This window comes from Narcine bancroftii, chromosome 2, assembly GCF_036971445.1.
Source record: "Narcine bancroftii isolate sNarBan1 chromosome 2, sNarBan1.hap1, whole genome shotgun sequence".
Classification (NCBI taxonomy): Eukaryota; Metazoa; Chordata; class Chondrichthyes; order Torpediniformes; family Narcinidae; genus Narcine; species Narcine bancroftii.
Window position 1 is genome coordinate 160,195,187 of NC_091470.1, and position 18,101 is coordinate 160,213,287.

The 18,101-nt window shown below is 45.1% G+C and overlaps 1 protein-coding gene across 14 annotated transcripts in view; it reads right to left on the bottom strand.

Annotated features, from left to right (window-relative positions):
• LOC138754543 (kazrin-like) overlaps positions 1-18,101 on the bottom strand; it is a 539,176-nt gene that overhangs the window by 313,050 nt on the left and 208,025 nt on the right. For 9 of the 14 annotated variants that reach the window (XM_069918950.1, XM_069918949.1, XM_069918946.1 and 6 more), the window contains one exon: positions 1,995-2,175. In XM_069918950.1, coding sequence (XP_069775051.1) covers positions 1,995-2,175 — 181 coding nt within the window. The other 5 variants (XM_069918961.1, XM_069918958.1, XM_069918957.1 and 2 more) reach the window with 5 other exon arrangements.

An 18,101-nucleotide genomic window follows, 5' to 3' on the forward strand; every position in this document is an offset into this window, starting at 1 on the left:
CAGATATCACAGACGTGACACACAGATATCACAGGCGTGACACACACAGATATCACAGGCGTGACACACACAGATATCACAGGCGTGACACACACAGATATCACAGGCGTGACACACACAGATATTAGACGTGACACACACAGATATTAGACGTGACACACACAGATATTACAGACGTGACACACACAGATATTACAGACGAGACACACACAGATATTACAGACGTGACACACACAGATATTACAGACGTGACACACACAGATATTACAGACGTGACACACACAGATATTACAGACGTGACACACACAGATATTACAGACGTGACACACACAGATATTACAGACGTGACACACACAGATATTACAGACGTGACACACACAGATATTACAGGCGTGACACACACAGATATTACAGGCGTGACACACACAGATATTACAGGCGTGACACACACAGATATTACAGGCGTGACACACAGATATTACAGGCGTGACACACAGATATTACAGGCGTGACACACAGATATTACAGGCGTGACACACAGATATTACAGGCGTGACACACAGATATTACAGGCGTGACACACAGATATTACAGGCGTGACACACAGATATTACAGGCGTGACACACAGATATTACAGGCGTGACACACAGATATTACAGGCGTGACACACAGATATTACAGGCGTGACACACAGATATTACAGGCGTGACACACAGATATTACAGGCGTGACACACAGATATTACAGGCGTGACACACAGATATTACAGGCGTGACACACAGATATTACAGGCGTGACACACAGATATTACAGGCGTGACACACAGATATTACAGGCGTGACACACAGATATTACAGGCGTGACACACAGATATTACAGGCGTGACACACAGATATTACAGGCGTGACACACAGATATTACAGGCGTGACACACAGATATTACAGACGTGACACACAGATATTACAGACGTGACACACATAGATATTACAGACGTGACACACACAGATATTACAGACGTGACACACAGATATTACAGACGTGACACACAGATATTACAGACGTCACACACAGATATTACAGACGTGACACACAGATATTACAGACGTGACACACAGATATTACAGACGTGACACACAGATATTACAGACATGACACACAGATATTACAGACATGACACACAGATATTACAGACATGACACACAGATATTACAGACATGACACACAGATATTACAGACATGACACACAGATATTACAGACATGACACACAGATATTACAGACATGACACACAGATATTACAGACATGACACACAGATATTACAGACATGACACACAGATATTACAGACATGACACACACAGATATTACAGACATGACACACACAGATATTACAGACATGACACACACAGATATTACAGACATGACACACACAGATATTACAGACATGACACACACAGATATTACAGACATGACACACACAGATATTACAGACATGACACACACAGATATTACAGACATGACACACACAGATATTACAGACATGACACACACAGATATTACAGACATGACACACACAGATATTACAGACATGACACACACAGATATTACAGACATGACACACACAGATATTACAGACATGACACACACAGATATTACAGACATGACACACACAGATATTACAGACATGACACACAGATATTACAGACATGACACACACAGATATTACAGACATGACACACACAGATATTACAGACATGACACACACAGATATTACAGACATCACACACACAGATATTACAGACATCAAACACACACACACTTCCCCACAACACATCTTTGAGGAGGTTTTGAACCCAATCGCACGGTGTCCGGTTCGCAGCGTCCTCAGGGCTTCATTTCTCCCGATCACACTCCCTCCACCTCCACCCCCCCCCCCTTCGGTCCTGCCCCCTCGCCACTCCCTCCAGCCCCTAGCCCCTTTGCCCGGCCCGTACCTTCGCCGTGCCTGGTGTCCATGCCAGCGGTATCAGGCGCCGGGTTGAGCTCCGCCAGCCTCCTGCTGGTCGCCGCCAGCTCCGCTCTCAGACCGGTCACCTGGCGGCTGGCCGACTCCACGGCCACATCGACCTTGGCCGCCAGCTGCTTATTGTCTTCCATGGTGGCGAGGATCTTGGCCTGCGGGAAAGGACATGGTGGTCAGGCGGCGAGGGAAGCGTGTGCCCCCCGCCCTAGCGCACAACAGCAGCCATGCTCCGGGACGCAGCTGGCCCCGGACACGCCTGCCCCTTTAAATGGACACGACCAACCCCGGCCAGGGACCGACCGATCGCCCAGAGCGGAATAACCCCCCCCCCCCACTCTCCCCGCAAGCCAGGAACCGTCGGAAGAACGATCAACAGCGGGATGAATTGCGAGCTGACGTGATTTCCTCGGCCACTTTGTATTTCGCTCCAGGACAGTTGCAAAGTCGCTCACTCTTCCCCCCCCCCCCCCCACCTCCTCGGATGGTGGTGGATTCCGTGCCCTGCTGTAATCCCCGCTAACAATGCTCCACAGACGAGGGCAAACGCACTGAGGCGTGGAACAGGCTGGCGAAACCTGGCTCGGGGCACCGTTCCCAGCCTCTTTCTCCTGTTTGATACACGCACGGCCAGCGCACCTCGCACCTGCCCCAATACACCGCCTCTGGAGGGGGGGGGGGGGGGGGGGGGTACACTGCCCCGATAGACCGTCTCTGGAGTGGAGGGGGGGGGGGGGGAAAGACTCTGCCTCGATAGACCTCTCTGGAGTGGGGTGGGGGGGGGGGGGGGGAGAGACCCTGCCCCGATATACCGTCTCTGGAGTGGAATGGGGGGGGGGGGGGGAGATTCTGCCGCGATAGACCGTCTCTGGAGTGGAGTGTGTGGGGGGGGGGGGAAAGACTGCCCCGATAGACCGTCTCTGGAGTGGGGGGGGAGGGGTCTCTGCCCCGATATACCGTCTCTGGAGTGGAATGGAGGGGGGGGAGATTCTGCCGCGATAGACCGTCTCTGGAGTGGAGTGTGTGTGGGGGGGGGGAAAGACTGCCCCGATAGACCGTCTCTGGAGTGGGGGGGGGGGGGGGCTCTGCCCCGATAGACTGTCTCTGAAGTGGAATGGGGGGGGGGCAACTCTGCGCGATAGTCCGTCTCTGGAGTGGAGTGGGGGGGGGGGGAGACTCTGTCCCGATAGACCGTCTGGAGTGGAGTGGGGGGGATGAACCTCTCGCTCGCATCCGATTATCTCCGCATTTCTCATTTGTAGCGAACACGAGTTGTCCAGCACGTTTCTCAGAACAGAGCACCCAAATTACCTTGAGTCTGGAGGGAGGGGGAGATTTCTCCACCCCCCGCCATTTCTCTGCTGATGGTCGCAAATCAGCGGAGGGGAGGGAAAGGGGTCACAAAGGAATGGGGGGCTGAATATCGCACGATAAAGCAGAGTGGGGAAGAAGTCAGAACCAAAGTCCGCTGACGTCCACCTCCCGTTAAGGAACTGGACGAGCCCCCTTTTCCATCCTTGACCCTTTTCCATCCTTGACCCACTCCCAGCATCAAAGTGCGGAGGGCCAGGCTGGGAGATAGCTTCCTCCCGCAGGCTGATGAACAGTGTCCCGTGACCGAGTAAATCATTTCCAAATAGTTATTTTAAATTCCATCTGTGCATATGTGACCACGATCTACTGTGTGTGTCTTTACCGTGGTCCGGCGACGTCGGGCTGCAGATGTCGAGGCAGACGATCATGAACTGAACTTGAAACCGTCTCCCATCGTTATATCCCATACACATGTGTGGCTACGGGAGGGGAAGGCAGATCCGAAATAATATCTCAACAGCCGCATATAAATGAATGAAGGAGAATTTGTTCGCTTTTGCAAAATGAGATGCGAGTTAGCTTTTGAAAAAAAAAGTCCTAATGCTCGTCCAGGGAATGGGGTGGAGGTAAATACATCAAGACCCTTCAGAGGTCCTTGATTAGTCGATTAAATGTGGGCAAATGGGATAGGGACCAGAGTTGGCAGAGAGGCGATGGGCCAAAGGGCCCGTTTCTCTGCTAAATGACTGTCCATCAAGTGAGCCTTCAGTAGAAATCAGACGATGGTCCAGGAGGAGTGAAATCTGGGGCCACGAGGATTCCAGCTCCGGTTCCAGTTTGACCCCCACCCTGATCTCAAGGACCTGCACTGACTCTTCCCATCCACTCCCGTATCCTCCGCTCGATGCGCAGGGATCAGCGGACCCTCGCTCAATCGCCGCGATCTGCCCCGGACCTCTCCTATATTTTATCCTCCACCGGATCCATGCATTCAACTGCCGATTCTATACACCTGGCACCCTTCAAGGAGCAGAAACTCATGTCCCTGCAGGCTGCCGCCTCGGGGAGCCCCCACACGGGTCTCCACTTTGGCCCTGACCGAGATCCTGACGCAGGTTTTTACCTTAGCCCTGGTGACGTACAGGATCAAGCCTCCCACATGAACTTCCAGCCTAAACCTGCTGCCCAACAGATCCCTTCTCCTGCTTTAAAACATCTTCCTCCTCCTGGACACCTCGTTCTGGTCTTCTACCTGCTCAGGATCTTCAACTGCTGCCATGACATCAACCATCTCGACTTCACTACTCCCCTCACTCATTCCAATCTCACCCCCTCGGAACTGGCCCTCCACTCTCCGCACCAATCTGAACCTCACCATCAAACCTGCAGACAAGCGTGGTGGTGTTGTGGTCTGGAGCCCTGAGGACAACCTCAGACCCCTCCAACAGGACCCCACCAAAACTCATCAAATCATTCTTTCATGCACCATCTCTGAACTCCTCACGTCCGGTCACCTCCCTGGTGCAGCCTCCAACCATATTTATTCCCAATCCCATACTGCTTGTTTCACCTCCTACCCAAGATCCACAAACCCAATTGTCCCAGCAGACCCATCATGTCCATGTGCTCTTGCCCTAACGAATTGGTCTCCACTTACCTCAACTCCATTTTGTCCTCCCTGTTCCAATCCCTCCTGATCTACATTCGAGTCACTTCACATGCCCTCCATCACTTCAACAACTTCCAGTTCCCTGAACTCGATCACCTCATATTTACCATGAATATCCAATCCCTAAACATCTCCATTCCCCATACTGAAGGCCTCAAAGTCCTTCATTTCTTTCCGGGCAAAAGAACCAACCAGTCCCCCTCCACCACCACCCTCCTCTGGCTAGCAGAACATGTCTTCACCCTCAATCATTTCTCCTTTGGCTCACCCCAGTTTCTCCAGGCTAAAGGGGTAACCATGGGTACCCATGCCCCAGTTATGCCTGCTTTTTTGTTGGCTACATGGTACAATCCATGCTACAACCCTACCTACACAAGCAAGACTCCTCAGATCTTCCTCCACTATATTGATGACTACTTTGGTGCTGCCTCTTGTACCCATGATGAGCTCATTGACTTTATCCACTTTGCAGCCAAATTCCTCCCCGACCTCCAAATCACTTGGTCCATCTCTAGCAACACTTTCCCTTTCCTCAATCTGACTCCATCTCAGGAGACAAACTCTTGACAAACATCTTCTACAGATCCACCATCTCTCACAGTTCCCACCCTGTCCCCTGCAAGGATTCCATTCCATTCGCTCAATTCCTCTGTCTCCAGCACATCTGCACCCAGGATGAGGATTTCCATGCTAGATCATCATAGATGACCTTCGTTGTCAAACAACATGGCCTTCCCTCCACCACCAACAACTCAGCACTCACCTGCACATCTGCCTTGGCCCCTCCACCCCCACATGCAACAAGGACAGGATTTCCCTTGTCCTCACCTACATCCCACCAGCCTCCGCATCCAACACATTCTTCTCTGCCATTTCCACTACCTACTATGTGATCTCACCACTAGATACATAGTTTCCTCTCTGCCTTCCATAGGGATCACTCCATCCGTGACTCCCTTATCCACCCCTCCCTCCCCACCAATGTGCCTTGGGACCTACCCCTATGACCACTGGAGATGCTCCACTTGTGCCCACACCTCCTTCCTCATCACCATTTGGAGCCCCAAACAGTCCTTCCAAGTGAAGCAACATTTCACGTGGATCTTTAGGGGTCATCTACTGCATCTGGTGCTCCATCTGTGGTCACCTCTACATCAGAGAGATTGAATGCAGACTGGGAGATCGCTTTGTTGAGCACCTTAGTTCTGTCCACTGCAATAGCGAGGATCTCCCAGTGGCCACCCATTTCAATTTTCCATTTCCCTTGCTGACATATCTGTCCATGTTCTCATGCACTGCCAGACTGAGACCACCCATAAATTGGAGAAACAACACCTCATCTTCCAACTGGAAACCCTCCAATCGGATGGCATTAATATCAACTTCTCTGGCTTTTGTTAAAACACTCACTCCACCCCCTTCTTCTCCTGTCCTCTCTCCTTTCCCTGTCTCCTTTTGCACAGACATGATAAATTCTACCTGGTCCCTTATCACATCCAATTAACTTCTTTTGTTGCTCTGGATTCCTCCCCCATTGTTTGAATTCTGAGCCTTTCTGATATATCCTGCTTCTGCCTTTTCAGATTTTTCCTGGATTTGGACGCTGAAAAGACTGGCTGAGTTCCTCCAGCATTTTGGTGTGTTTACTGTCGACCAGAAGGGCTCATTCGATTCTCCAAGCCAGTGGGAAGGGTGAAAGAAAGGAAGACTTCACCCTAATTTTCCCGAACCCTCACTCACATTATTTGCCTGAAGACCAGGAGAAGATTCTGGGACTCAAAATGAAACTGCTGTCAATCTCTAAGATCCGGCAGAAGCTGGCTGCAGCCACTTCACAGGCTCAAAGGTAAGGGTCTTTATCGCTGAGGGGCTGACCCACTTTAAAACATCTCAGGAATGAATGCAAAGGGAACAATAGATCTTTAAATGAATCTTGTAACGAAATGGGATGATATGTCTTGTAATGTGAATGGCAGCATATTCTATATTTGCACATTTATATACAAGCAAGTTTTTTGTAAAGGAAATCCATGGCAACCATCTGGAGATTAAGCAGTGACGTAATATGCTGTAAGCTACGTCACTATCCAGTCCCAACAGCTCAAATGTCTGTGTAAAATCGAGTCTTTGTGTCCAACAAAAATCTAGTGACAGAGCTGTAGAAGAATGCAGCATGGAAGCAGGATTTTCAGCCCATCTGGGCTACACTGAACACAAACCACTTACTCTACACGAATCTGGCATTAATCTCTTTTTTTTTCTATTCTCCCCCACATACTCATGAACTTTGCCAGAGGTTTAACACTCATCTGCAAACTAGGGACAATTTATGGTGGCCAATCAACCGGCCAACCCGCACGTCTTTCGGATGTGGGAAGAAACCGGAGAGTGCCCGGAGGAATCCTGCAAGGTCAGAGAGAAAACGTGCAAACTCCACTTGCAGACGCTGCCCGTGGCCAGGACCGAACCTGGGTCTCCGACACTGAGAGAGGGCCACTCTGCCAGCTGCACCAATGAGCTGTGAGTTCTGCAGTTAGGTGTGGGCTTGAGAATTCACTGGCACTCCTTATTTACGATAGATTGGTCTCTTAAATTATTTTAAAGAATTATGAAAAATATGGGCGAGTTCCTGTGTAAGCATTGCCAATGTCTTATACAGAGGTATTAATTCACCAACTGAGAACAGAGAGCAGAGGGACTGAGACCTGGAGCATCTGCAGTTGGTCAGGAAAATTTGGGTCTGGATAGAGAATTAAAGTATTTTCTTATTTGTCACATCTATAATTCATGTACCCAGGAAGAGAGTCTGGCCTGCTGCAAAGCCAACTCAGATTGTGGCTGTGTGCTTTGTAAATCACTGCATTGAGTAAATCAGTCAAAGAAGGAATAAAATTGTATTGTCACCAGGAAATATTTGCTCAATGTTAATGTGTTTGTTTAAAAAAAAACACAATTACTTTGCAATTAATAACCAGGGGGGGGGGGGGGGTTGAGGGAAAGGTGAAATGTCAAGGTCCAAATTATAGCACGACACTATGGATCGTAAAATCATTAAAGAATCATTAGACAATGAGAAAAGTAATGAAATAACTTTGATTTACTGTCTCTCACTACTTGAGATTGTACCTAAATATCTCACAATTAAATGCATTAGAAGTAAGTTGCTGTTGTTTTATAAGTTAATGCAGGAGCTAAATTATGCACAGCAGGATCTAAAGAAAATTATCACAAGATGAATAACAATGTATTCTCTTTTGGGAATACCAGACAAGATTCACACATGGAAGTATCAGGGCTGAAGTAATATTCATGTAAAGCAGTGTCAGGCAGTGAACACTTTTGTAGCAGGGCAGTCAGAATATTTACACAATCAAGTGTGAATATACAAGGTCATATAGAGACAGTGAGAATGTTCACATGGAGCACTGCCAGACTAGTGAGAACATTCACACACTTCAGCAGCAGGGGCGAATTAATATTTACACTCCATATGAGCATGGACACACTGGCTGCTTGCACAGTGAAAATATCTGGACACTGCATTTTCACGATAGGGTGAATACTTGCACACTGTTAGGCTAATGTAGGGTTAAGCCATTGGAGAGATTGACACAAGGCAATTCAAGACAACATGAAAAGTTGTTCTCTGCACTGTTATTGGTAAGTGTGAACCTTTTCTGTGTCAGAATGAAGAACATTCACTCGCCGCATTGCTTGAATAGTGAGTGTAACTGCACGCAATGTGAAGACAGCGTGAATTTTCACACATTGCCATCTTGAAAATGAGAACGAAGACAGGTCAGCGCGATTTTTGTTTAACAGTGGTATTGAGGCTGTAAATAAGAATATTTATGGATTGGTGTGGCAAGAGTGAGACGTTTCACACATCAGTGCCAGCACAGCATGAGTATTTGCACATTACAGTGTTGGTGCAAATATGGACATTTGAACTCTGAAATGTGAGTGCAAGGAAAATATGGGTATTGTGCATGGTGTAAATATTTGCACACGTTAGTATCACAGCACAAATACTTTTAAACTGCACTAATAGGATAGTGTGAATATTTACACTCCACATTGTTAGGTCATTGAGGATATTTGTTTGATTTGATTGATTGTTCGCATTCTGTGGTGTAATTGGAAGTGTGAGTACTTGCATTTTGTTATGTCAGAAGAGTTATGATTTAGATTTCAGATTTATTGTCAGAGCACTTCACAAACAACACTGGGATTATTTTTCTGGCAAGCAAAGCAGAATTACCACTTATTGGTAATGCAAAAAAAAACTGTAGATTTTGTACACATGTAAACAAATAAAGAAAAGTATGCAAACTGACTGTTGTGCAAGACAGAGAGGGGGGAAAATCAATAAATTGCAAAAGTGAGAGTCCTTAAATTAGTCCCTGATTGAGTTTGTTGTTGAGGAGCCGGATAGTGGAGGGGTAGCAGCTGTTCCTGAACCAGTGGGTGCGAGCTTTTCCCATTCACACTGCAGATACAGGACAACGCAAATACTTGCAGAGTGTAAGATTAGCATGAATATTTTACGCATGGTTGGATTAGGGCTGCGTGTATATTTACACAGGTCAATGTGAACATGTAAATCTTGGTGTGAATACACTCTGTAGGATTAAGGCAGGGAGAATTATTTACATAATGTTCACTTGGATAAATCTGAGTAACACAAAATAAATGTTTAACCTAGTGTATCTTAGGACGTACAGTGTAAGTTTATACTTTGGAATTTGGTGAAATGGGTCTAACAATACATTGATTGTGTGTGTAATCAGAGAACATAGAATTGCAATTGGATTGAAAGTCAATGAACAATGTTTTCAGCTACAGGGGGTGCTGTTTCAGCAGTTGTATTGCCAGTGGATCTTTGTAAAATCTCCCGCTAGTCCTGTCTCTACAAGATGCAAATAATCACATTGTACTAACCATGAGGTACGTAAATCTTCTCGGTTCAAAGTTCAAATTTATTGTCAGCTACCACCCTGAGAGGGAAACTCAAAAGTCTGAAGATACTGTCTGTGATTCTAGTAAAAACCATAAACACCCCTGAGATTCCATTTCCTGTGGGTCAAGCAGAATTTCTACTTATCGGTAAGCGTAAACTGTACTCGAAAATAAAGATGCGTACACAGAAGGGAAAAATGTCAACAAAGAAAGAAACTGAAACAAACTGACTGTCCAAATACAGAAAAATAAATATTCAGTAATAAATAATGAGCAAAGTAAGAGTCCTTAAATTAATCTGTGATGGTGGAGGGGTAGCCACTGTTCCTGATGGCAACAGTGAGGACAGAGTGTGTGCTGGGTGGTGAGGGTCTTTGATGATTGGTGCTGCTCTCTGACAGCAGTGTTCCCTGTAGATGTGCTCAACCCTAACCCTAACCCTAACCCTTTTGGCTGTGATGTCCTGGAGGGCTTTATGCTCAGGGTATTGGTGTTCCCATACCAGACCATGATGCAGCTGGTCGGCTCACTTTCCATCACACTTCTGTATAAAATTGCTAGGGTTTCTAGTGTCATACCAAACCTCCACAAACTCCTGAGGAAGAAGAGGCGCTGACGTGGTTTCTTCACGATGCCATTGGAATGTTGGAAAGATCCTCCGAGAACTCAAATTCGCTCACCCTCTCCAACTCTGATCTCCCAATGATCACTGGATTGTGTATTTCTGGATTGCCTTTCCTGACGCCAACAATCAGCTCCTTAGTTTTGATGACACTGAGTGCAAGGTTGTTGTTGGTGCACCATTCAGCCAACCCCAACCAACCATTTTTCCCCTGCAGCCGCTGCAACCGTGTCTGCCTGTCCCGCATCGGACTTGTCAGCCACAAACGAGCCTGCAGCTGACGTGGACTTTTACCCCCTCCATAAATCTTCGTCCGCGAAGCCAAGCCAAAGATTCAGCCATGTTTTCAATCTTTATGCTGTAGGCTGACTCATCCCCTTCCTTTATACAACCCACTACCGTGGGATCGTCGGCAAATTTGGTACAGCTGTTTTAATCAAATCCCTGGCGTAATCATTCTGATCCTCAGCTGAGTTCTTGAACACCGCTCAATCCTGTAACCGTTCTTCAGCCTCTTGCAACCACCTTCTTGCAACCACCAGGGAAAAGAACCACAACCAAGTGATCCAACCGGCCAAAATGCGGTCTTTGGAAATCATGGTAGGCTTGAGCTTTGTACTTGAGCAAATAAACATTGCTTTTTGGAAGGAAAAAAACTCTGTGGGGAATGGCCATGATTTGGGGTCCTCCTGCCAATGTACACAAATGAGTTTTAACATTTGCCTTCAAATCCCATAAATTATTTTCTTTTAATTTGTAAATGATTCTGAGGTTTTAACATTAAGTAATGGAATAATATTACTTATTATGAAAATGTTGACATTTATATTCATTCGAATTTTTGTGGATAAAGTAATATTTTGACATTAAAAACATGCATTCAAATCAGGACACAAGAAATGTAGCGTGACAATTCAATGTTTAAGAAACATTACTCTGACAATGCAAAAATATTTACCGAAGAGTTCAAGTAGACCAAAAGAAAATGGTATAATTTTATAATGGTATAATAAATGGTTGATCGATGCTGGCCTCACTGCTTCTGTGCTATTTCTCTATACTCTTTTATTCTTCAATCTATTTGTCCACCTCCACTTTAATAACCTCCAGTGATTCAGCTTTCACCACTCACTGCAGCAGAGAATTCCAGGTTCACCAGCTTCCAGGAGAATTTTCTACACATCTCATTTTAAATGACCAGCCCTTTATCTTCTTTTTCAATCTTTTATTAATCATATTGTAGGTAAATAATACACGAGGAGAATAGGAGTATATAATGAAGGGGAAACATTCCCTACATGGCATCATGTGATATAACATATTGTACTATACCACAATTACCGAATATGATCTTATCACCTCAAAGTGAAATCTTCAAAAAATCATTTTTTTAAAAATTAAGTAAACCCCCACCTAATCTAAAGAAAGAAATGGACTAGGGAGCCTATATCCTGAAAATTTATTAGCATAATTTAATCGTCTGTTCTTCACCAACAAAGATAAAAGAAATAAAATATAGTCCGGAAGGGAAAATAATCATACTAAGTCATGTGGAAGTAATTTATAGAAGGTTGCCAAGTCTCCTCAAATTTAACAGAAGTATCAAATATCAGACTCCTAACTTTCTCTAAACTTAAACATGACATAATTGGAGAGAGCCACTGAATCAAAATAGGTGGATTAGAATCCGTTTAGCCAACAATGTAGGAAAGGCTACAACCCAATGTGTGGAAGTGGAAACTCGTTCCACTTCTGGAAGTATAATTCCAAAAAGAGCAGTCAAGATTAGTAGACATACCTTCAACCCAATACTTAATCACACATTAGATTTGGTTTCAATTTCAGACTTGTACATCTTTAATTTATCCAGCACCATTTCTTTTAATTATTTTTTTTTCAGTTGTCTCTAATTGATCAAGTCTTCTCTTCTTGGAAAGTTAAAGGAATCATTTCTTTTCCAGGTTTGTTTATAGATGGTAGATTAATGTCTTTTGAACAATTATCTAATAAATATAATACAGTATACCTAAGACTTTTTATTAGATACTCTCAAATTAGAATTATCTGACTACTTTACTGCCCAACTTTTCAACATTATCCCAACTGGATTGAGTTGATTTTTTTTGCATTTGAACCCTTCTCATAGGCAAAATATTATAAATTAAGATTACCATCAAATTCTAATGACAAAATTAAAAGGGCCTGGAAAGAGGAACTTCAATAACATCTTTCAGTGGAATTATGGGAGAAGATTTTTAGATTGGTTATTACCTCTTCAATATGTGCTGATCATTCTCTGATCCAGTTTAAGGTGGTACATCAGGCTCATATGTTGAAAGACAAATTGGCCCATATTTTTTCTAACGTTAGCCCTGTTTGTGATAGATGTAGATCAGAAGTGGCTTCTCTAACTCACATGCTTTGGTCATGTCCTATGTTGGAGAGGTATTGGATCAATATTTTTAAAACTTTGTCAGCTATACTGGTTATCCCTTTGCAACCTAACCCAATGACTGCTTTTTTTATGGAATTATACCAGTCCTTTATCTTGCAGTTATGTTGTTGAAGACTCTCTTATTAGTCAATTACTAGCAACACTCTCGATCCCTCTATCTCTATCTCGGGAGAGAAACTCTCAGCAGCTTGCATCACCATCCTCCTGCGGCTGGCAGAATTTGTGTCATCCTAAATAATTTCTTCTTTGATTCATCTCCCTTTCTCCAGGTCAAAGGAGTAGCCATGTGTACCTGCATGGGCCCTAGCTATGCTGTCCTTTTTGATGGCAATGTGGAGCAGTCCATGCTACAAACGTACACAACTCAACTCTTCCTTCCTTCAGTATATCGATAACTACTTTGGAGCTGCCTCACGCACCCATGATAAGTTAGTTAACTTTAACTACTTGGCTGCCAACTTTCACCTCACCTCACATCCACTTGGCCCATCTCTAGCAAAAGTGCCCCCGTCTCGATCAAAATCTCTCCTGACAGACATCTTCTTCAAATCCACCAATTCCTACAGCTATCTTGTCTACACAGCTTCACACATTGTCACCTGTGAGGATTCCATTCCTTTCTCTCAATTCCTCCATCTCTGTTGCATCTGCTCCTAGGATAAGGTCTTCTGTGCCAGATCATCAAAGATGTCTTTCTTTAAAGTGACTTCCTCTCCAGCCCCCAGCACTTGGCCCTCACCCATATATCCTCTATTACCCACACATCTGCCTGGCCCCCTCCCCCTGCGCAACAATGACAGGATTCCTCTTGTCCTCTTCATCTAACATATCATTGCCATTTCTGCCATTGACTAAGTGATCCCACCACCAGACACGTCTTCCCTGCTCCTTCCTTCTCCACCAAGGTCCGCTCCCTCTGTGATCACTTTGTCCACTCCCACCAATCGACTCCTTGGCACCCACCCCGTGACCGCAGGACGAGTGCCACTTGCACCCACACCTCCTTCCTTGCCACCATTTGGGGCCTCAAATAGTCCTTCCAAGTGAAGCAACACTTTCACTTGTGAATCTGTAGGGGTCATCTACTGCTCCTGTTGTCGTCTCCTCTACATCGGATAGACTGGACGCAGACTGGGAGATCACTTTGTTGAGCACCATGGCTGTGACCACTGTAATAGTGGGGATATCCCAGTGACCACCCATTTCAATTTTCCATCCCATTCCCTCGCTGACATGTCTGTCCTTAGCCTCATGCACTGCCAGACTGAGCCCACCCGCAAAATGGAGGAACAACACCTCATATTCTGTCTGGGAACCCTCCAACTGGATGGCATTGCCATCCACCTTATTAATTTTCTGTTTGAAGCCCCCCCCACCCTATGTCACCTTTTCTCTAGCTCTGTCTCTCTCTCTCTTTCACTTTTCCCTCTGTCACCTTTACCCCAGATCTGCATTCACAGAGCCAAATAAACCCCAATCAGTTCTCACCCTTCCCTCTCTCCTTACCTTCTCTCCGTATCCAATTAACATCTTTAGTCTATTGGACAGTTCTCCACCCCCTGCCGTTTCTTTTAATTCCAGGCACCTGCCTGCCCTATCTTTACCTCCTATGGATGCTGCAAGAAAAGTACTACATTCACAGTGACTGCAGACTTGAATTTCACTCTCTCATTAGTGAAAACTTCTACTCCAACTTTAGGATCTAAAATGCTTGAATAAGGTCACTCCTTATTCTTCTAAACTTCAGGAGTTCAGGACTAAGTCATTTAGTTTCTACTGGTAGGATAATCTTCTCAACCCAGCAATTTGCCTGGTGGATCTCCTTTGTACTAGCTCCGATGTTACGACATTTTTTAAGGTGATATTCACTTTTCTGATAACTACAGCATTCAAATATCCACATTTCCTGACTCTTCATTGTGTACCAATGCAGTCAGCCCTGACATCACAGAGGATGAATACAGACATTATCCTAACAATGCGGCACAATTGGTGTGGCGGTTAGGGCAACGCCAGTGATTGGGACCGGGGTTTGAATCCCGCGCTGTCTGTAAGAAGTTTGTACATTCTCCCTTTATCTACGTGGCTTTTCCCTGGGGGATCCAGTTTCCTTCCACTGTTCAAAACGTATGGGGTTGTAGGTCAATGGGGTGCAAATTGGACGGCATGGACTTGTGGGCCAAAATGGCCTGATATGGTGCTGTATATCTAAATTTACATTTAAATATAAATCTTTGCAGAACCCTGACCGAGCCATTACTGAATTCACCAATCACCACTAAAATATTTAAGATATTGAATAAAAATCCACTCTTAAGCAGTTTAAGTGAGAAAATAAATAAACAAACACAAAATATGTGCAGAGAACTGAACTAATTCACCAAGGACAATGATTGCAGGGCTAGTGTTTCACAGCGGGAGAACCCCTAAGAGATTTGCTTTGGAAACTGACAAAACCATCTCTTCTATTGATAACTGTACAATGATAATTTATCAAATAATGTAATGCCCATTCCAGCTCAGTAAAACAACAATTTGCCACAACACAATCAGAATCTCCTTGCCTATGGGAGGATTACTGATGAGGGATAAAACTTTTGTAGGAATGCCTCTCCTTTTATAACACAGGACTTAATGGGTGAAGAAAGGATTTTCCAATTGTAATATAGATGATTTTCTAGGAATGTAACCTCTTGGAAATGTCAGAGCACGCTGTATACACACTATTTGAAACCACAGTGTGTAAATATTTGCATTGTCCTGAAACTGCTCTCTGCAAATATTCTCACAGTGCAATTTGTAAATACTGGTATCTATTTTCACTAGGTTACAGTGGATAAATTCTTGTCCTGTCACTGTGGTGTCTGTGTATTCTGAAAGACTCCACAATGAAGTTATGTACATTCCCTCTCATAATTCACATCACAGTCTGTAACTATTTGTAGAGACCTATCAAACAGTGAACATTTTCTCAGAGCTCTGCGCTGTAGTGAAAGAAAGTCTTCTCGGTATTAGTGCCCCAGTGTGCAAATATTCTCTCCAGCTGGCAATGCAGTGTGAAGTATTTTCATTCCACAGACATCGTGATATGTAAAAAAAATTATATATCCTGTTGGGTTGTCTCTTCCCTGACACTGCAGTGTGCCCTGAAACTGGCATGTGCAAATATTTTTCACGTCTCTGTCATTGCAGCGTGTAAATATCTTTTCTTCTCCCAATGCAGGGGGTAATTATCAGAATGATGCTCTTTTGGTTATCATTCCTGCATGTGGAAACGTGACTCGCACTTTAAACATTTATGAAAGCTTGATCAACTTTTTAGTTATAGAGATATTTTAGTATTGCAGTATCCAATTTGATCTTGCCTATTCATTTACACATCCACACAGGCTCTGTTAATGTCTTCTTTTATATCTTATACCCAATGTGGACATCGGGTGACATTCATTGCTCCACCTTGATGCCCCTTCATGCCAACCAATTTTGGCAAGGAGCAAGTAAGTGAAGCTGGGGGTGGGAAGGGAATTTCCTTCTCTGATGAACAGGTGAAACAAATCAAACATCATCTGGAAGCTGTGAAACATGAAAGTCTGCAGATGCTGTCATTATAGTAAAAGCACACAGTAAACGCTGGAGGACCTCAGCAAGGTCCATAGGAGATTAAGGTATATTACCGACGTTTTGGGCCTGAGCCCTTCTTCAAGAAATAAGCAAATAGGAAAGCGTCAGAATATAGACTGTAGACTGGCAGGGGGAGGAGTCCAGAGCAACAAAAGGTGTTAATTAGATATGATAAGAGGAAACGTGAGAATTGATTTTGGCTCTGTGAAAGGAGACAGAGAGGAAAGGGAAGACAGAGAGAGAGAGAGAGAGAGACAGACAGACAGACAGACAGACAGAGTTGGGTGAAAGGCAATGGGCAAGAAGGGGTGGGGGGGGCTTAACAAAAACCAGAGGTCAATGTTAATGCTATCCAGTTGGAGGGTGTGCAGATGGAAGATGAAGTAGGTTCCTCCAATCTGCGGGTGGTCTCAGTCTGGCAGCGCACGAGATCACAGACAGACATGTCGGCAAGGGAATGGGATGGAGAGTTGAAATGGGTGACCACTGGGAGATCCACGCTGCTAAGGCAGTCAGAGTCAAAGTGCTCAATAAAGCGATCTTCCAATCTGTGCCCAGTCTCTCCGACGTACAGGAGACCACAACGGGAGCACCGGATGCAGTAAATGAGCCCTCCAGATTCACAAGTGAAATGTTGCTTCACTTGGAAGGACTGTTTGGAGCCCTGAATGGTGGTGAGGGAGATCGTGTGGACGCAAGTAGAGCATCTCCTGCAGTCACAGGGGTAGCTGCTAAGGGGAAGATTGGTGGGGAGGGAGGTGTGGGCAAGGGACTTATAGAGGGAAATTAAAACTCACTTCTCCCCTTAACCAAAATCAATGCTCATCTCTCGACTTATCATAACCTTGTAGTTGGTCTGGTCTCCTCCCTGGCCAGTCCTCTCTTTTTATTCTTGTGCTTTCCTGTTCTTTTCTTATTTCTTGAAGAAGGCCTCAGGCCCAAAACATCGGTAACATACCTTTATTCCAGTGAACACTGCTGAGACCAGCTGAGTTCCTCCAACATCTCTGTGTGATCTGGAAGCTGGGCTGACCCCCACTCTTTCTGTTTCAGGTGTCGTGAGGAATTTGGCTTCCCAAAGACAATGCAGACGGTGACCAACTGGCTTGGAGCAGACGGGGAATTCATTCTGAAGCTGCCCAGCTTTGTATTTTTAATCTAGTGCATGCTGTTCCCGAATGACTGTGGCACTGAGTGCATGCCCAGCTACATGGCTGATTGCATCGTCAACAGAACACCTCCCATAAGGCTTCAGTTAGTCCCCAAGCAGGGTTCATGCAAAATTTTGGTGAATCTGCAACACTGTCCTGTCGAATTTAGGGGATGCCTATCTTCTTCCTAGTCAGTCCTAGCTGTGATTTAAATTCTGTTTCAGGTCCGTATGCAGGCCCAAAGGCCAACTTGGATCTTAGTTGAGAGGCCAACCCAGGGATCACTTTCC